The sequence below is a fragment of the Cheilinus undulatus genome, linkage group 21 (assembly GCF_018320785.1).
Source record: "Cheilinus undulatus linkage group 21, ASM1832078v1, whole genome shotgun sequence".
In the NCBI taxonomy this organism is placed as follows: Eukaryota; Metazoa; Chordata; class Actinopteri; order Labriformes; family Labridae; genus Cheilinus; species Cheilinus undulatus.
In genome coordinates this window covers 39,160,823-39,182,354 of record NC_054885.1, presented here as the reverse complement: position 1 = coordinate 39,182,354, position 21,532 = coordinate 39,160,823, and the positions used below count along the sequence as shown (strand labels likewise).

General features: G+C 41.9%; 1 protein-coding gene across 1 annotated transcript in view; it reads right to left on the bottom strand.

The window, feature by feature from the left end:
* Nucleotides 1-15,905: 15,905 nt before the first annotated feature.
* Nucleotides 15,906-21,532, bottom strand: part of hoxb9a (homeobox B9a) — a 28,559-nt gene continuing 22,932 nt past the window's right edge. Inside the window, exon 2 of the mRNA XM_041817212.1 lies at nt 15,906-19,553. Coding sequence (XP_041673146.1) covers nt 19,318-19,553 — 236 coding nt within the window. The 3' untranslated portion in view covers nt 15,906-19,317. The remainder of the gene's footprint in view (nt 19,554-21,532) is intronic.

Here is a 21,532-nt window from a genome sequence, read left to right as displayed (position 1 = left end):
TTAGCTATCATAGCTTGATCCTGTTTTGTCATTAGGGTCTTTGCTAACATTAGCAACATTTGCTATCATGGCCTGGTCCTGTGTTGTTGTTAGCGTCCTTGCTTACATTAGCAACATTAGCTATCATAGCTTGATCCCCATTGTTAGCATATTTGCTAACATTAGCACCATTAGCTACCATGGCCTGATCTAGTTGTTGCTAGCGTCCTTGCTTACATTAGCACCATTAGCTACCATGGCATAATCCAGTGCTGTTGTTAGTGTCCTTGCTAACATTAGCAACATTCGCTATCATGGCCTGATCCTGTGTTGCTGTAACGTCTTTGCTTACATTAGCAACATTAGCTACCATGGCATAATCTGGTATTGTTGCTAGCGTCTTTGCTAACATTAGCAACATTAGCTATCATAGCTTGATCCTGTTTTGTTGTTAGCGTCTTTGCTAACATTAGCAACATTAGCTATCATAGCTTGATCCTGTTTTGTTGTTAGCATCTTTGCTAACATTAGCAAAGATGCGTTTTACCCAGAGGTGCTGCTTCAGACTCTTTGTGCTTTGGTGTAAAGACAGTTCATCACTGCAGTACGCACAACTAGTGTTTCATCCAGACTTCCATTAGGCAGCTTTTAAAATAGAAATTGTCCGTGAGGCAGACCTGGGTCTGTCTCCTCACTCATCACTGCTGGCTGTGTTTGACCCGCCTTTAACCTTTTCACCCAAGGGACGTAAAAATCCGCACAGGAGGACTACGGGAGGAAGTTGTGGTCAAACTTAGTCATATGATTAAATTGCATTATTATTATTTTTAATGCATTAAGCTTTCCGGATCAATCACGAACGTTAACAGGTTTATATTAACAGGCCTAATTTTAAACCAGTGTCAGTTAGCATGTTAGCTAGCAGGTTAACTGTTGTTCTCATGTTAGCAGTTCGTTGTTAAGGTTTCCTGGCTAGTGTTACCTTTGCTGTGAAGTTCATTCCTTCGTGTTATTATTGCAGCAGTGCAACTCAAACCAAGGTCATGTTAGCTTGGCAGTAACAGTTAGCTTTCAGTTAACGGCTATCAGGATGGCATACATTTCATAGCTAGCATCAAGTAAGCTTGAAAACTTGATTGCTATTATTACTCCTGTCATTAGTGTCGATAGAAAGCACATATGTTAGCAGCATGGAGTCAGTAATTCTACCACCATGGATGGTTTTTAAGATGCCAGTCTTGGATGAAATGATGGAACGGGCTCTGGCTGCACAGATAGCATTCATCCATATGATGAGTCATGACAGACAATTATGACGAGATTCTGATGATTTCCTTTGTGCATTTAGAAAATAATGACCAAACTGTGGAGCTGGGGAAAAAACTTTTATCTTTACGATGACGTTATTCAGCTGGTGCAACTCTCTTTCCTGTACTTGAGCACAGTTACATTCACTTCATGCCTAACCTGACACGCCAGATAGATTTGTTTCTCACATCCATCGGGAAAACCTCCCATAGACGGTGTTTGGGAAGGGCAGAGCCTTTGAAAAAAACTTGGAGGGTGATTGGATGAACATCTGTCTGTCACATCTTTATGGGCCAATCAGAGTAACAAAACAAGTGACATCGTACGTGTGCGCCACTACAGAGGAGCAAACTCCATAGAGAACTGCATAACACGAACCATGGTGACTGTAGACATGTCAGTACACGACTTTTGTCATTTTTGAAAAGAAAAGAACTCCCTACTGTTCTTTGTTCTTCTTTTAATGAAGAAATGTCATCAAGTTCTGTTAAAACTAGCGCATTAGCAGCATCCACACTAAGCTCTTCTGCCATAATTGCACCGGCCTCTTCTCGCTGCTTGCTTATGTCACGACTCCACCGCACCAGAAAGTGCTTCCTCTTACTTCTGATTGGTCCTGTCACTTTCTTACAGGACCCAAACTGTTCAGATGGGAGCTTTGCAAGATGGATTCACCGGTGAGAAACACAGAACGGGCGAATCCATCTGCTCTGCAAGGTTACACCAGGCCAAACACTTGAATTGTACCCAAAGCCACAACTTCAAGAGCAAGATGTGGTCTCGTAATGAGGCTGCTCACACTGACTGATTCTGCTGATTTACTTCTCCATCACTGGTTTAACCGTGCCAGGCTACGCCAAGCCACGCAGAGCCACACCCAGAATGGTACTGCTCTAGAGTAGGGCTCAAGTGCCCCCACCCCACCTCCAGAGCCATTCATCACTCAGGTACGCCTCACAGACATATTTAAGCAGCAACCGCTGCATCAAACTTCAAAATATTTCAAGACAGCAGCAAGGTGAAACATGATGAGAGTGGACGGCTGAACCCAAACAGTGCTTCTTCTTCTTCTGGAACAAAATAATATCTTACTAAAGCGCAGCTATTTAACGTCATCGGCTGTAGACGCCCTTAAACGGGTAGCTCTGTTGTGGTGGAAAAGAACGTGTAAGTGGTGGCATGCATGTAGAGCGTTTGCAAATCTACCAAAAGAAAGAAGAGACAACCATGGCAACCTCTAGAGCTGACATTTATTTATGCTCTGTGCAGACATTGGAGGCTATCCTGCTACTTTAGATGTTTTTATTCATTTTGAGACGCCAACAACAACCCTCTTCCTACTTCCACATCTACTGTGCAGCTCAGAGGATGAAATAGGTCTGTGCTTCATGGATACATTGGGGTTTAAAGGGACAGGAGATGTTTTAGATTTGTCTTTAAAATTCTACCTGCTGTCCAGTACCGTGCTCAGGCATGGTTGCATTCATATCTCCCCTATACCATGCACACAAAGGGACATGGGACATGACATGAATATGGCATGCTTGCATTCACACTGACCAGATTAAACTGGACTTTGGGGTCAGATCTACTTGGATCAAAGCCCGGGTCCCTGAACTGATGCAAAGAAAATGGCTGCTCCAGAATAAAATCTTTTCCTTTGTACTTTAACCAGAGCAGGTTTATGCTCTCGCTGCTTGCAGAATGATTACTCCTGTGCTCGTTTTTCTGCCCCTGACTGTGTCCTCTCCTCCTGATGAGACTCCGTCTCCCTGCTCCCTTTCTGCTCCGTGCCTCCATAGCTAAAACTCATCCTCTTTGTATTAACCTGATGTGAGTGTGCTCTGTGCTGTGAGGCTCCTGCTCGCTGTGTACGCTGAGATTTACTGTGCCATGTGTCAAAGAAAACCCTCCACCCCGCTCTCTCTCCCTCACATACACACACATGGGTCCATGGAAACAGCCTGCAGTTGGTGTCCCTCTCTGGGACAGCGGGTTGGGGCCTGCAGCACCGTTCAGGGCTTCTGGATTTAATGAAGCTCCGACCCTGCAGGACCTCAGAGAAGAATCACAATCATCCGCCGTCGAGTCCACAGATGGTTTATGGGATGGCTTTGTGGGGGCCCAAGTCTAAATCTGCTCAAATCCTGAGGCCTCATTGGCTGCAGGGCCCAGCGGTGCAGGGAGGATCAGAGGGGATGTGTTCACCAACACTACGTCTTCACTACACGGATGTTTACACTGTCAGCACCGGCTGTTTGGAAAGACTAAAACTACTCAGTAAAATGATGAAATCAGCATCTATTCAAGCATTCATTAGAGCAGCGTTACTCAACCCCGCTCAACCAAAGAGCCAAACTGTTGAAAAATACATTTGCAAGAGCCACAATGTAAGTGGTGAAAAGTACCAAAAATAAGTTAAAGGTGGCAAAAGTGGTCAAAAACACTGGGAGAAAAGTGGTGAAAACGCAGAAGGTGGTAAAAATGGGTGGAAAGTGACTAAAAAACAAGTTAAAGGTGGCAAACAATCGTCAAAAAGTGGCAAAAATCAGCAAAAAGGTGGGGAAAATGGGTAAAAAATAGAAAAAAATGTGGGAAAATGGTCAAAGAGTGGCATTTAATTGCAAAAGGAAGCTTAAAAATGGGTGAGAAGTGGCAAAAATAGGCAAAAGGGGCAAACACTAGGGGAAAGTGGCAAAAAAAGGGCAGAAAGTGGCAAAACTGGGTTTCAGGTGGTAAAAAAAAGAGTTAAAGGTGGCAAAAATGTGACCAAAAAAATGAGTGAAAAGCGACTAAAATGGGCAAAAAAAAAAAAAAAAGCAAAAAGGTGGAAAATAGGGAATTAGGTGGAATATAACTGCAAAAGGCAGCTTAAATGGCAGAAGTGGCAAAAATCTGCAAAAAATTGCAAAAGCAGGAGCAATCAGAGTCACCAATCAGAGGAGAAGGAGGCGGAGCTACAGCTGTGGTTTAGGCCCCGTCCACAGAGACGGAGGAGTATATGCAAAAGTTTTTTGTCATATCAGCGTTTCATCCACACAGAAATGGCATTTTGAGAGGCCATAAAAGCTACTTTTTTAACCGGGTCCCAGTGTGAACAAATCTGTAAACGCTTACTGTTTCCTCTCCGTATGGACAGCCAACCACATCCTTCTTGAAACGATTACGTCACACATTGCGTAGCACACTTAGGCAGCATGCGCAAGTCCAACCAAAACAACAATGGCGGATTACAGGGTCATGTTCGTGCTGCAGAAGCTATTATGGCTTATTATGGCTTTTACGGCAAAACCTGATGCTCCTTTACCCCCATAGAGAACAGCAGACACCAGACGTTCTTAAATCCAACATGGAGAACGACCAGAAGGGCAACCAGGAGAAAGTTTGCGTCAGTTTTCTGTGATCTTCTTCTCTCTATTGGTGCATTTCCGTTACAGCGCCACTTGCAGGCTTGGCACATATACTACAGTGTTTCAGTTGTTTCAGTGGTTCCGTGCTTACGAGGACATTTTCTGAAATGATCCTGTATCTACAGAAAACCTTTTCAATTAAAACAGACGTAAAGTTTTCATCTGCAGGTGGACGAGGCCTTAGTTCCAGCCTGAAAACAATGGCGGCTGGAGAATAGATGCAGCTATAGCAGCAGTTTGATCAGAACTGGAGAACATTTCTCTATTAAAGAAGAACAAAGAACCACTCTGAAAGATTTTCTTGGTGGAAAAGATGCTGTGCTCTCTTTCTGGCCGGCTTCAGGCAGAGTTTCATTTACCGACTGGCTCCACTGATAGTGAACAATCCTAGAACAGCTGCTTGTCAAACCTGCATTACCTTATTGCCTGTACAATCAATAAAAAGTAGCTTCTCTGTGGTTAGGTTAGTGGTCTAATCCTCAGATTACCCAGAGTTCTTTTTTTTCTTTAAAATAAAATCAGATCTATCAATTCCACTCGGTTTAAGACAAAAATCCAAATGAAAAAATCACAATTAAGCTCCCCATTTAGAACTTGCCGCGTAGCCCTGTGCTTGCATGGACACACTGGTTTTCACATCAGCAGAAATTCTGAGAAACTCCCCAGTTACCCAGCAACAGCACTACTGCAGCCTAAGTGGTGGTGAAATGCCTGTGAGAGCTTGCATGGACAACTGGATTTCACATTCATCTGGGCTTGTTGCAGACTTTAGCAATATTGCAAGCCCTAGTGGTAGTGTTTCTCCTCATGGTTGTTCTCATGATTGCAGCCTGTCACATTCATCCGGGGAAACTCCCAGACAGCAACAGCACTACTGCAGTGTTTTCTCCCCTAAGATTTATTTCTGGGCTTATTTGCCTTTATTGTAAAGATAAGACAGTGGATAGAGCCGTAAACATGGATGAGAGAGGGGAGGATGACATGTAGTGAAAGAGCCACAGGCTTGATGACCTAACCATAAGGTTATCTGGGCATCGCTAGTGATGATCGCAAACTCATGTTGGAACGGGTCGGCAGAAGTGGGAAAACTTTTGTTTTCTGTCATGAGAAGCTTTCAGAGTGCTTCTTATTTAAATAAAGAATGTGGTCCTGTTCTAAACAAATCACCTTTCAGGCACCTTTTGCCCACTTTTGCCACCCCCAGTTGTCTGGGCCCCAGAAACCTGTCCCTTTTATCCCCCTTATGGGCCATCCTGACTGTTATATCATTTAAAGTCTATTTTGATATGAATATGGTGTGCCTTGAGATTTTGGCTTAACCTTAGGTGTGCCTTGGGTGAAAAAAGCTTGAAAACCACTGCACTAGAGGCAGCCATTGCTAACAGCTCACAGTACTGGCCCATAGCTACCACCTCGATCTCCTCAAATGATGCTGATTGGTCAAAACCTGTCTGCCTAGTCTGGCAAATCCTTCTGCTTTACATGGTTAGCACACGCCTACTTCGTCATGTGTCTGTTGCTCTAATTGGCCCATAATAAACAGACGTTTCAGCTCTTCTAAATCTCTATCTGTGAGTAGTTACCCATGTTAAATATATTGCATGCAATGAATATGTATAACAGCTGATTTGGCATGTCAGATTAACTCGCCATCATCATGTTAAAATAATGCTTATCTAACAGTAACTTATTTCTTTCCTGATAGTTATGTCCATTAACTTCTTGTAAAGTGTAAGCAGCAATTGATTTTCAAGAAGACCACTGCTGCTCATGATGTTGTCTCCCCACTTTTCTACTTCCAGAACCAGAATTGGGTCTTATCTCAAAAAAAGGAGGGCTTTGACCTGGTATTTTGGTGCTTTAGGCAAGCGTAAAAGGCCTGCCAATGTCAATGATCTACATTAGAGATAGATTAGTACATAAAAGCAACAGAGAAATTAAATATAAAAACAGTGATTCTACTGGATGAGCTGTAGCATGTGCAGGACTTTATAAGCTCATGTAGCTCGCCGTCGTTTTAGCAGTATGGCTGCTGCACTGGTGCTACAGATTTTAAATGGCAGTCTGTTTCTTAGAAATAGCAGGAGGGGTGTAGCTTTCAAACAGCTCAGCACACAGGGTCACAGAGGTCACGGCCTCTGTGCGGTTTCTGCAAACTGTGCATGCATGGCGGGTCTAAGATGTTTTCTGAGCTCTAGATCTGTGAAAAATCCATTGCCTTAAAAGGATACATGAAACAGACTCTGGCTGTCCATCATGCGTTGTTTAGTCGGATAAGTTGATTAAATTCTCCATAAAAGAATAACTGGATGTCCATTTTGGTTTGGAGGTTTTCTTCAGTGGCTAAAGTGGAATCTGTGGATTCCACCCGACCGTCATGAGGATTCTTCCACCACCCTCTGCAGACAACCAGGGTATCATTTTGTGTCTCATACAGACGCCCGGGGTGTCTGCTGGATTTCAGATTGACATAGATGAGTTCTATTACTGTCAGAGGCGTGTCCAGATGGATTGCTAGGGCTGGCATGGGCCTCCCTTTAAGTCTGCATCAATGATTGGCTACTGGAGGCAGAACTTCAGTTAAAATAAACTATGTTAACTGTTTCAGCACACTGCTAGTGGTTTCTCAGCATTTAAATGCAGCATCATATTCTTTGTTTGTACATTAAGATGTAGAAAAATACTCTGCACACTCTTTTCATTAGAGGTCGGATAGGAACAAAGCCAGATGTATTCACAAGCCAACTCTTGCACAACGTCAAACCTTCAAACAGGTTTTTCTGTGACGTTTCAGTGCAGACACACTTCCTAATAATCGATCCTTTAAGCATAAATGTGCAGCACCAGTTATGCCCAAGTCCAGTCTTTCATTTGTGCCAAACTGTACAGAAACTAGAGCTGTTACTTAGGTTTAGTCATTCTCTGGTTACACCATGGAGACATAAGATTCATCTCAACTAGTAGAGTGTAAAGTCAACAGATATGATGTTTTTATTTCCTTAAACAGCAGAAAATAACTCCTGCTAACTGGCATTAATCCTCAAACAGCTATGAACATGTCAGTAAAACATGCCAAAGCATTATTAGGTGGTAACTGAAGCCCACAGCCTGAACCTAGAGCTGGTATAGAATAACAGCAGTGACAGCGAGTGGTGAAATCATTACAGAGGTAAATCAGCCAAGCTTTGTTGTTGGATGGTTCAATTATCACAGCTCATGGAAAACAAGAGCAAGGGCCTAAAGAGAGTCGTCATGTTTCTAGAGCACAGGTGTCAAACTCAAGGCTCGGGGGCCAAATCTGGCCGTGGAACAGTTAAATCCAGGCCGCAAGATGATCTCATATTTCTGTTCTAACTGGTCCATCAGTCTGAGGTCTGCAGATTTCCTCAAGTATAAAATGTGAACTTAGCCTTGACAATGTAAGATATCCTTAAGTCATCAAATCTGAAAAAGGAGTAAAAATATTCAGATAAAGTCAGGAATGTGGGGAAAGACATTTTGTGTTTTAATTTCACATTTTTAATTCAGCATCTCACAATTAGGACTCAAACTTAGGATTTGACTTTTAATTTCATACACTGAGCATTTCAACTCATAATTTTGACTTCTATTTTTGACTACTATTTTGAGCTTCAAGATTCATAATTCTAATTTTTAATTCATATTTTGACCTTTTTAACCAATTATTTTGTTTTTTACCTCATATTTTCAACTCTAACTTTGACTTCATAATCCCATAGTTTGACCTTTTACACTCACAATTTAAAATTTTAAATGATATTTTGACTTTTAATTTCATGATTATCTATCCATCCATTTTCTATACTGCTGATCCCGTTCGGGGTCACAGGGGTGCTGGAGCCTATCCCAGCTGTCATTGCCAACAGGTGGGTACACCCTGGACTGGTCACCAGTCGATCGCAGGGCTGACATCCAGGCACGCTCACACTCACACCTACGGCCAATTTTAGAGTCACTTACTAACCTAATGAGCATGATTTTGGTGGTGGGAGAAAGCCGGAGTACCCGGAGAGAACCCATGCATGCATGATAGAGGGTTAAGGTTGGCAGAAGTGCTGCAAAGATGGCCAGATAAAGAGGTGAAAAGGGGTTAAAGAGTCGCAAAAATGGGTGATAAGTGGCAAAATGGGTGGTGGAGTGGCACAAAGGGACAAAAATTGGCAGGAAAAGTGGTGTAAAGAGGTTAAAATATGGCAAAAATTGGTAAAAGATGAAAAAAGAAGCAACAAGTATCAAAATTGGTTACAAATGACAAAAATATTGTAACAGAAATGATGACAAGGGGTTAAAAGTGGCAAAAAATAGAAGATAAGCGGCAGAAATGGATACAAGAGTGGTACAAAGGGGATAAAACATGCAGTAAAAGTGGGTCAAAAGGGGTTAAAATCTTGCAAAAAAAAATGGTTTAAAGAGGCAACAAGAGGCAAAAAGGGGTTAAAAGTGTCAAAATGGGTTAATACTGGTGCTAAATCACAACTGTGGAGGGCCCATTCTGTGTGATTTTCAGGGGGCCAGACCTGTCTCCTTGTGGGCTGCTGCATTATAGATAGTAGAGATAGATGTCACTGGTAATGACTAAAAATGTCCTGTGTTTTAGATAAAATATAAAGACTACTACAATAATATTTCAATCAGACTAAAATATTTATTTAGTTTTTGTGTATTTGAAAGTCTGGCCCCCAGAGTTTCTGTCCAGACTAAATCTGGCCCTTGTGGAAATGTACCTGATGACCCCTGATTTAAATTGTGGTAGAACATGAACACCATCATAAGTAAGAAATGAACAGTGTTTGAAGTTAGAGCTGCTGCAGCCATAGCTGGAGTTCACCTGCAGATCTGAAGTCCTTTACAATCTGAGCTTCTATCAGAGACCTTAAAAATCTTTGCAGTACAGCTTTGTTGAGTCACATTTTAAAGTAAAAAAATATACAAGAATATAACAACCATTTGATCCTGTATCATCATCAGTCTGAGTATAAATAAGCTACAGTTATATCTCAGTGTCTGCTCCCAAACTTCAAGTCACCTGTGCCTAAATGAGTCTGATCTTTAATGTGAATGACGGAGGCCAGATCCTGTCTGAGAGCTGGTTTCTCTGTTTGCTATTATTTATGTTTGGAGGATTTATCATGGGTGCTAAAAATGGTCAAAATGGTGCTAAATAAGTCTGATTTAATAAAAGCACAGATGGAAAGCCCTGGGCTGTCTCTTTGTGAGCCAAGCGGACTGGTCTGGATCTCTAAAAAAGAGCAAAATATTCCCTCACTACCCAGATGGGCCACCTCAGCCAGAGAAGTCTCGACGTGTTGAATGCCAGCTGCTGCAGGAGCTTACAGAGTCTTTATCTGTAAATGATGCCAGAGGACGTGACAGAGCGCGGGTGACTGATGCCTTAGAAAAGAAAACAGGCTTTCAGATTTGAAATAAAACTAAGAATCAGAGTTACATGAAGGCTAAAGACAAAACCATTTAAAGGTAGGTGGAGTTTTACTGTGGACACATGAACTGTTAATTTCTGTAATCAGGGTCAGAAGTGGCTGAGCCCCCTGAGAGAGGGGTCCTCCTCATGTGTGGTTCAGTGATATAAACCCAAACGTCCTGGATCAGTAGCACCAGGTTAACATTCACATGTTTGGCCTGGCTTCAGCCAGGCTTTAGAGTTTGTTAACAGGTTAGAGTTGGGGTCATTGTCCAAACATGCACCCTCTTTTCCATCTCTCTTTTCTACCAGATTATAAACACTGCACAGAAATGCTCATATTATTATGAGACATAAGGCTTACATAATGTGTTTTACTCAGGCAGCCATACAAAGAGGCAGGTTTGTGTTGCTTTAATATGGAATGGTGAGTATTTCAGTTCAAAGTAAGACTCATTTATCTTTGCTTGAGTTTAGGAAAGTAGCTTTTTCTTAACCTCCCCTGACTGGGCCCCAGAAAGCTTCCCCTTCCCCCCCTTAAGGTGGCCTTGATCAGGGTGATGGCGATGCCGTTGACCCAGAGGGATGCAGCTTTAAGCTAGTCCTGATCACTGAATAAAACCGGGGTTTCCCTGCCTTCTTTCCCATGATGCATTCTGCCTGTGCTGAAACTGCAGAAGAGAAGTAATGGTCACTGGAGTTAGTCTGATCCTTTTGCTTTCTTTGCATAGATGAGGGTTGCTTTTCCTTTGCATATTTTGATATTTTGAATGAAAAAAGGGCCAAAGGGAAATAAAAATAGATTTGTATTGACTTTTACAGTCAACTATAAAGGTGGTTTTACAATTACGCAAAGGTAGGCAAATACTTATGGCCTCATGCTCCAAGGGGCCTCAAGATATCGTCTTCATGTGTCCATCAGATATCAGTCATATGTCTAAAATGACTTTCATTGATTCTGACGTGTTTTTATGTACAGGAGGGGCCCAATTTGAATAAAAGACCATCAAAATAGATTTTCATTATATATAAAAGCAGAAAGTATCTAGCCAATCAAAGCAGAGCAGCTGGCAGCAAGAAAGATGCACTCTTGAGTTATATCTTGGACTTGTAGCGTTTTTTACAATGAAGTTGACAACAAATGTTTAAACTTATGAAAACAAAGAAGACTGATGGTCCAGGACACCTCAGAGAGAAAGAACGGGAAATTTCCATCAGGAAAAACCCAAAAAGGTGAAAAGAAGACCTCAGTCTCAACTACAACTCCTGGCTAGCTTAAAGGCTAACAACAACTGCCAGTAACTGCAACAGAACACTGCCTGATCAGCAGGAGACTACTGAATGCTACACGAGCACGACAGCAGCACGACACCTACAGCCAGCGGAGAGGAGGCAGAGACAGCGTTGCGCCAGAAGGCGGAAGCGGGGCAAACAAGCCGGGCTGCAGGCTAGGCTAACAGCGGCCCCACACAAACCTGCTGTACCACGCATCGCTCTCCAGGGGTGCCCGCTCCCTCACCAGCAGGACGGACGGCATGAGGCTTCAGATTTCTAACCACCGCTTGGATGACTGTGTTTGCTGCTACAGAGGAGACTGTCAAACGTAATTTCATTGTGTTTTTACAATGCAATGACAGTAAACGACTATCCATCCATCCATCCATCCATCCATCCTCAGCTGGTAGCTTTGGGCCTCAAAGATTGCAAATCTATATTTAGAGGGTTCTTTGATGTTGGCAAAGGTTTGGTACCACCTGAGGTCCAAACTGGAACATTTATCATGTAATAAATTAGAAGTAGAGAAATATCAAGTATTGGGTCACAGGTCCTCATTGAGGAGTAGACGGTGGGTTCTGAGTCTCAGCCAGCTGAGAACCACTGCTACAGACTAAAACAATGAATTGTTAGGGTAAGAATATGTCTCCAATACTGAGCATCTCTTTGTATGTCTCTAAGCTCCACCTGGACTAGAGACACCCCCGAGTTTAAGGACGTGCAGGGTCTGAGTGACGATGCTCTTCTAGTTCAAGCTCTTCTGTTGAATAATTGTGGATTTAGATTTACCTGAGAAAAGATGCTTCAGAAGGTTTTGTTCATTCGCTGTGATTGATTTTAGCTAAACGTGGAAGGGCCTCATGCTGGTCTTTGCCCAGGGCCTCTAAAAGACTAGAGCCGGCTCTGTTCATGAGCACAAATGAAGGCAGACTTCTTACTTTTTATTCTAACTGTGATATGAGAGGCAGAGAGGAAGCAGGACTCATCATCAGACCGTGAGTCTGTCAGTCATTTGGTGCAGAGACAAACACAGGAACCACTGCGGCTTCACAAGCTCCTAATGGACGGATGGATGACGACGCCTCTAATGAATGCACTCATCATCAATGTGTGTGTGGGAGTTTAGTGTGGGTGGGGGGGGGGGGTGTTTATGGGTTTATGACAGTCTTTTGGTGTTGCAGCCAAACAGACGCCCCTCTCCTTTAAGCTTCAGCAGTGAAGACTCACATATTTTAAACACATGCTGCCTCATCCCCCCTCTCGCCTCGCCTCGGTGTCTCTGCGTCTTCCCACAGACACAAAAAGCGAACTGGAGAAGCGGAAAAGGGGAAAGGAAGGCTGTGGCAAAGGCTTCAAACCATGCAAATTGTCAATTTGCAATTCCCCTCAGGAGAATCTTGCATTTTTGGGAGAAAAGTACCTAAAAACCTTTAATCATGATAGTAACCAAGTAGCTTTCTGCGTAATTCTGAGTGTCTTTAAATGACTTTATTTCAGTAGATTTTTATGGAAGCATCAGCTACAAATTAAACAATTCAAACTATTGAGGAAAAACACAGGTGCAAGGGTTTTTTTGTGAGCTGCTGAACGTTTTTTGGCTGAGAATGATTCAACATTGTGTCCAAAATCAGCTGTCCCAGCGCACTTTATGGATGGGTTTGCCTTTCATTTGAAAACCTAGTTTGAGGCTCATACTCTGATGTTGTTTTGCATTCCACACGAGGGAGAGATGGTGTTTTCCTTTCTAAAGTAACTGCTCACTACTCTGGGTAAACTTCATATGAATCATTTCCACTTGAGTAGATTTATAGAGCTGTCATTTTATTTTCACGTGCGTAAATTTCAGTCAAAATAGCTCTAACTTGAGCGAACTATTCTCGTACTGTTCCACGCATGCTCAGAAGAAGAAGCAGTGCTCTGTTTGTTCTGTAAAGTCTCTTCTTTAATAGGAATCCAGCATCAGCAGTGCCATCGCACAGAGAAACAGAAGACAACAACACATGAAGAGAAAAACGCACAAGAAGAGGAAGAAGAAGCGACACATGGAGACATGAAGGAGAGGATCACACAGACTGGAGCTCGTCTGCCCGCTGATAAAGCCTCACTGTGGACACATGGAGTACATTTGTCTCATTTGGAAAAAAGCAGAAGGAAATAACAAGGCTTCTGAAGCTCGGTGTGTGTACCAACACCTCCAGGAACTCTGGAGAGAAATCACTGAGAAGGGCAGAAAGTAGGAGGCGGTAACTCAAAGCAAACTGATCTTTTCTAATGAGGCATTGCTTCATTTTAATCAAATCTTTCCCATTAGGCTTGAATGGAGCCAATCAGACACAAAGATCATCAGACATCAGACAGTGAGCACAAGAAAAGGAAAAAAACACACTTATTTACAGTCAAATCCATAAAGACAAACAATAATCATCATTAAGAAAGACGAGGTTACTCACTTTATTTACAATAAATAAGGAATATTCCTATGGAGAAACTTCTATTTGAATTTCTGTAAGCATTCCCCTCCGACACATTGAACACACAAAGAGCTAAACGACGAAAAAACGTCTCAAAATGACGCGAGGCATGCGCAAACCATGTAAACATTTTTACGCGTGAAAGGAGGATTTGATGCTGCACGCGCTTCTCTAAGTAAGACTTTGTAGACCCGTGAATTCATTAGAGACGGTGTGTGTGAAGCTGTATTTATATACTGTGTGTTTAGTTTTTACAATGTTGCTGTGAGCAGCCTCTGTGGTCTGGAACAACACACACTCATCTCACACACACACACACACACACCCACACACACACTGAGTGTTGTAAACGCTGTAAAGCCGTGTGTAGTTTATGATCCGTCCATAAAACTGCCATCGGACGCCGTTTAACTCCGCCGACACTTCAGCAGGCCAACATGGCCTCTTCAGGTTTTAACACTCACATCAATAAAATTCTGCATAAACGGACTCGAAGCGGATCGTTCTCGGAGCTGTTACTCTACCGGGGCATCCCGCGCGGCCTTTTACGTTATGTCTGCTTTTATAAAGCTCTTTAAAGACTACAGGACTCATATTTCCTCTGCTAAAATACTGGAGGCAATGCCATATTTTCAGTAAACATGTGGGCGTGTTTGCTCTTTATTTCGCTTTTTCCACGTCCTAGAAATCCCCTTTACGCACAAACTTCCTGAAAGAGAGGAACTCGGCTTGCATAGCAGAAATTACACAACAAACTGTAAGATTTGTATAAAAATAGACATGAGTCTTCATGTGGAATAAAGACGAGGAGATGGGGACAGACCTGTGCCATAAGCGCACGTGGACTTTGTGCGGATAAAATCGGACCTTTTTACATCCAGTCTGAAAATACTTGGGCAGCCGTGGCGCGTTCAGACTGAGATCTGGTTCAGACGCGTCTGTGTTTCTAGATTTTAAACCTTTAGAGAGTGAGAGCATGCAGGGACGGAATCTGAGAACAAAGACCCCTCAGAGGAGACTGGGGACTGATGGAACAAAGCGGAACGTAAATACTGGCCGTTCGAGCAGAGTTCTCAACGTTGGCGAGACCCTGAGATGGGGTCTCCAGATGGCTCAAAAAAGAGCATTTTTAAATGACGCTGTTGCTGCTTACACCAATTTTGACAAATTTTAACCCGTTGTCATTTTTTTCCCACCAATTTTATCAATTTTAACACATTTTTGCAACTTAAAGCCCATGTTTTGCCCATTTCAAACCCTTTCCACCACTATTTTTCTGCCCGTTTTTGTTATTTCTAAACCAACTCTCTGCCTATTGTTGCTCTGTTGGCACATTATTGCCACTATTAACCCCCTTTAAAACTTTTTAAGCCACATTTCATAATTTGATATTCCCATTTTTGCCAGTTTCTGACTTTTTCTGCTTCAGCTAAGCCTTTTTTGCCAGTTTATATCAATTTTTATACTAAATTTCCACCTATGTTGCCACTTCAATGTCATTTCCGCCACTTTTGAATCCCCTTTTACCACTTAATATGTTTATTTTTGCCATTTTAACCCATTGTTGCTGTTTTTTGTTATTTTGCCACCATTATCTAATGTTTGGCATTTCTAACCCATTTCTGCTACTTTTTAAAATCCAGTTTCACCACCTTTCCCAACATTTTTGCCATTATTAACCCATTTTAGCTATTTTTTAATGTATATTAATTCTGTTTTCAACAAAAGGATTTACATTTTTAAGAGGGCTACTTACTACACAAATGAATTAAAATGTTTCTTTGATGAGAGTGGTTATGACTCAGGTTAAATATAAAATACCACAGCTTAACTTTACAGTGGACCAGGGTTTGGCTGGGCCACAGTTTATTATTTTTTTTTATAAATCAGTAAATTTGAAAATTCATGGATGACAATAATAATGATATTTTAGCATTAAAGATATCATCAGGGTCAAAGAGCTTCTACATATTGGTGTATTAACCATTGCAGAAAAGTATAAAATGATGTTGGTAATTACCAATGCTGTTCATTTAGAGCAGCTGTGGCAGAAACCTGACTTTGGTTAGGGTTAGGATGGTCTAATACATTTGTTAAGAACTGTACATCTGGTTGCATGTGAGTTCTGCTGCCTTTAATGCTCCTAATGTTATAAATGTCATTTTTATTACAAGCTAAAACGCTTGATGCTTTGTGTCTGTGTGGTGCTCCAAAAACACACGTGCACCATCCTAAAGAAGAATAAATGGACTCAATTTTTGTAAATTTCTAAAGCTGGCATACTGAGGGGTCTGAGCTGAATTTGGCATCCTAATGCCAAGGACATACTCCAAATAAAAAACCCAAAGGAGTGATCAGTATAGACGCGTGTGAGTGTGAAAGATTAACTTCTGTCTTAAAGTATCAGGTTGGATATTCTTAGTTTTGGAGACGTTTTTATCCACATGCAGAAACCTGAAAGCTAAAAGTCAATCATGTAAGTTAAAAAACGAAATTATCATCAACTATTACACATAACTGATTAAAACTGGAGTACTAAATGCTCTGAGAACAAAAGCAGAACTGTGGGGATTTTAATCCATGTAGTTCTTTACTGTTTTTGCAGCAGCTGGAAAATCCCACCTCTCTGACTTAAATAACTGAAACCAGCGTTTCTCTCATCCTTTTTGGTAACCTTTGAACTGATGTGGGCGTTTAGCAGGAAAGCGTTTGATAAAACAGGTTAATGTTGGATAAAAATATCCAACATTACGCACAAACAGTGGATGGAAATGCGTAAAAGTGTTGTAATGATCCCCAGCCTCCCCTGAATGTGACGTGGATTTACTTTAAACATCCGAGTCTTGGTGTTCGTAGTTGAATTCATTTAAACTCTGCTGACTCCGGGCTCGCGCAGGGAGCGACCACTGACAGCCGAGAGAAGCCGGACATGAGGCGAACATGCGCGGCCGCTGCAGCGCATAAACCATCCGGAGAGGATCCACCGTATCGACAGCAGAGTAATCGGATCCCCGGTTGCTGAGTCGGGTTAACACCCGCCCCCCCCCTCCCCGGTCCTCCCGGTATCTGCTCATTACTTAGGCCGACAGGCTGGAAACAAACGGCGGCTCGCTGCTAGTATCAGCCCCGAACATCAGGCGCTTTTCTAATCAAATCCTCCTGAAGAAGAGAGGGGAAATAGGAGGTGTGTGTTCGTGTGGGCTCCTCGTGTTTATTAATGGCCGCGTGAAACCACGATTTCAGCAGCTTCACGCGCCGTCGGTGTCAGATACGGAACAATAAATAACTAATAAAAGGAAAAAGTAGTGCCTGATAAGGAAGAAAACATCGCTCCGCTTCTGTGAGTAGGGCTGGGCAGTGTGTGGAGATTTGAAGATGTATGGATCATTTTCACACAGGGGAAGAAAATATCATTTATGTCAATATGATGATTAAAAACAGCCAGTGTCAGGCCTGATGAAGTAAAAAGAAGCACTAACATGAAAATGACCACAGGGTTATCCATTTAAAATGTTAAGCTTCACTTTATTTCAGGATCATTTTTACTAAAATCTCTGTTTTCTTGTTTCTTGTTTTCTTAAAAGCCCCAAAACGTTCAGGTTGGTTGTAGGTATAGCTGTCTATGAGTGTTATGTTGGATAAATGCAAAAAGAAAAGAAAAGAAAAGAAAAAAGAAAAGGGCCTTGATGATCACAGCATTGAAATGTACTTTTTTAATTTTTAAAAGTATAAAAAAAAATCCATGTTTTTTTACTTTTAAGATCGTATGCATGGAGGAGGATTAGAAACATTTAACAAAAAAAATGCTATGCATTTTTTTATATTCTAAGAAAAATGTCAGAATTCTTGCTTTTCACAGAATTTGGACTTTTTCTTAGAATTAAAAAAAAACATACCATTTTTCTAACGGCCCTAATGCTCTTTAACATCTATTCACTCACTGCAGTGTGAAAATCAGTTCACCATTGTTCTAAAAATAACATTTTCAGCATGTTTGTGAATAAACTGCTTTTTATGTGCTTTTTTGAAAATGCAGAGCTTCAATCTTAAACCTAAAAATATTACCTTCAGACATTTTGAGGAGGCAGAAGTGAAAATTATTTGACCCCAGCATGATGTAAAAATATTTTAGAATGATAACGACACTTTTAGCTCAGTGAGGTTAAGAATAAAATGATGTTATGTTACCTAAATGAGTAGATTTGTTGGCATTTTGAGTTTAAATTTTTTTTAAAAGTGCACAAAAAGAGCGCATTAAACTGTCTGATAAGAAAAACTATCCTAGGGCCGTGCCCACCCCTCAGCCATGTTGGCTCCGCCCCTGATTAGAGGTAGAGGAGGGACGGATCGCTCTCTCTCCCTCTCTCCAAATGTTGCCCTCTCTTGCCAGCTGTCTCTCTCTCTCTGATCCGGATCACAGATCCCACTGATGGTTTTGGGTTCCACTGATCATTGAAATCACAGGTTTGGTCATGTTGAACCACACGGTACTTAAGAGCAAGGAAAAGGTTGAAAACCTCCTCATTAGTAAATGTTCCCAATAATTTGGTACAGTTCAGACCGTGTGGAGGAGTTGGTCTGCAGTTTTTAATGATTAGATTTATGGCCCAGACATGGATGTCTAGACCTTTTATTCTGAATATATTTGGAGCATTTAACTATTTGGAGAACTTTCTTTTTAATTCTTTGATTAAAGGAGCATTACACATAACTATTCTCCCCACTAACATGTAGAATATTTAATGTTCATGTTTCCACGGTGCAGCTTGTTAATAAAAGTGCCTGTGTGACACTTGGACCACGGAGATTTGACGAAGAGCTGATGACGTTTTTGTTTTTTCTGTACAGAAAATAAAAGCGATAAATATCATGAATCAACATTCAGCTGTATTTTTGGTCCATCTCACCCAGCCCTAGTCTTTAGTATGGGGGGTTATTTGATGTTTTCTTCCCTTGCATCAAAGAGCAAACACTTTGAAAAACTGCGTAAAATAAAGACTCATGAAGTAACCAAACACACAATCTGCAGCTGAAGAGAAAACTCGACCCATCTGAAAGAGAAAATCCCCAAAAAGAATCACTGCAGGTCGATAAATTCAGACCCATCATCCTCCTTGACAAAAATCTAGACTGTTCCAAAGTCCAGGCCTCCTCCGCCATCACTGAGGGCTCCTATCGCCATCATCCTTCAGTCCTCAGCGTCCGTCCGGATCAATAAAGCCGTTGATCAGATGTATTGATCAGTGTGATGGAGCTGGAGCTCACGTGGAGTCGCCTGGAGCTTTAAATTAATTGGAAACGTTGTCTGTGCGTGTTTCTGCGCTTTGTTTGAAGGCCATTCTGTGTTTACAGGGTAACATGTTGTCATGAGCGTGCGTCAAAAAAAAAAAAAAAAAAAAAAAAAAAACGAGTGTGTGCGCCCGCGCGCCCCTCGCTAGTCCTTGGGTTGGTCCTTGCTCTGTTTCTTCATTTTCATCCTCCGGTTCTGGAACCAGATCTTCACCTGCCGCTCCGTCAAGTTGAGCGCGCGCGCCACCTCGTGCCGCCGGTCCCGCGTGAGGTACATGTTGAACAGGAACTCCTTCTCCAGCTCGAGCGTCTGGTACTTGGTGTACGGACAGCGCTTCTTCCTGGAAGAGCGCGCGTGCAGCCAGTTGGCCGAGGGGTCGTCTGAAAGAGAAGGAGAGTGATTAGTTAAACAGCATCGATAGATGCACGTGAGTTTGTTCAGAGGAGACAACAAACATCTCTCCGTGCGTAAAAGCTTCCTGACTCTAATTGGTGCGTAAAACAGTTTTATGGTGTCAACACGGGGCGCAAATATGACACATAGGAGATCCGCGGATGTTTTATTTGACATCACGTGGAAGACAGACGGCCAGCAGCTCCAAACAGGACGACGGCAAGCAAGAAGGCACAAATATAAACCGCAAAGCGCGCATTTAGAAGATCGGGTTAGGAAAGCGGAGCAAAGGGGCCGAACGGCACCGATCTGATATCCAATAATTATCCTTTTCAAGGTCGAAGAAATCTACTTTAATGCATTAAAGTGAAATTTAAATCCACAGAATATTTCTGTAATTGATTTAACTGAAGAGCATTCAAGAGGTTTTCCTTAGTACATCTATTTCCCGCTCTTACTTTGAAGAGTTATGGAATAAATATGCTTCAGAAATATTTAAATGTTGGCACAGTCTGAGTGTTTAATGGTGATTTTATCCCAAATGTATTCATAGAGCTCGTCCTTTAATTGGCCTTTATATCACCATCTTCTTAACGAGTCTCATTTCAGATGTGGATATTTCTGCTATAAAACCACTTTTTTTTTTTTTTTAACTAAAGCGAACAGCATTGCAGTGTTTTATATTTTAATACGGTAAAGGAGATTAAAGTTGACCTCTATCAGAGCTAAATATAACAAAGTTAAAATGTGGGGCGCACATCCAAAACTGGATCAGCTCCGGCATCCTTCCTTTTCCCCTGAGTTTCCCTTTTTAGAGATTTGGTTGTTTTATTCAAAACAAAACCAGCTTTTTAAAATGCACATATTTCAGCCACATTCCAAACAAAAAATAAAGATTTGCTGAGAGTCACAGTGTCTGTCTGAGGGTGACCTTCAGGGATCACCCTAACACCAGAGTTTCTATCTGCAACAGTGGAAAAAATAAAGACAGTAAATCAGAAATTATTTGGGCCTTGGTTGGTTATATTTGTTCCCATCGACAGGAGCTGAAATTTCCCCCTCTTGTGATGACAGCGAACACATCATGGAGGATGTTTTACAGGCCTAATAGTGCGTGATTGTGTGCGTGAGAATGATGATCACATGGAGGCTCAGCGCACTGTCACCGAGTGTCTCCTGATTGCTCCTAAATTAATAAACGGAGGGAGATTTACGGCCCTCGTGGGCTCAGAGGAAATATTTCTTCTGTTCTTCCTTTAATTACGCTTCCATGGATTCAATATTTCACAAGTGTTTTATGCAGAAGATGAGCATGCCTGAACGCTCTCTTTGCGCACTCGTTATTAAAGTAAAGAATGGACTTAAATGCCGGTTTTCAGGTTTCAGCATCAGACAAAGAGAAAGGAAGAGAGGAATTTAATCTCTGCTCCAAAACGCGCGAGAAAAAAAATACAGAAAGGAAAATAACAAGGTTGTGATTCAAAATATAGAATCTCCTTAATTGGCTTTCTGCTAACTGTGATCAGAGAGAATTATACGACTTCTGGTCTTCTTTTTTCATCTCTGCATGGATTTTCTTGCTCTCTTGTCTGCCAGGCCACCCTGACTCCTCTTTATAGCTCTCAGATCGGTGTAATTAGCGCGCAGCTCTTGTTTGGGACACATGGGTCTGGTTTAGGGCTGAAAATTATCTCCTCTTCCCCTTTGGTGCAAAGCACCAAAACATCTCTGCTCTGAGGTCGCTCACTGGGACGGATCCAGCAAGTATTCCCCCCTTTCCATCTCTCTTTTAACAGCAAACTTTAGCAAACCAGTTTAGCACAATCTTCAGTAGTTACATGATTACTTTCACTTTAAAATTTGATCTTCAACCATGAAAACCAATCCGCTCAGCGGTTTGGTCAGATTCTCCCTTCAGTCAGTGAAACCAACAAGTGTTCCTCTAACGCAGCTGTCTGGAGAGGAT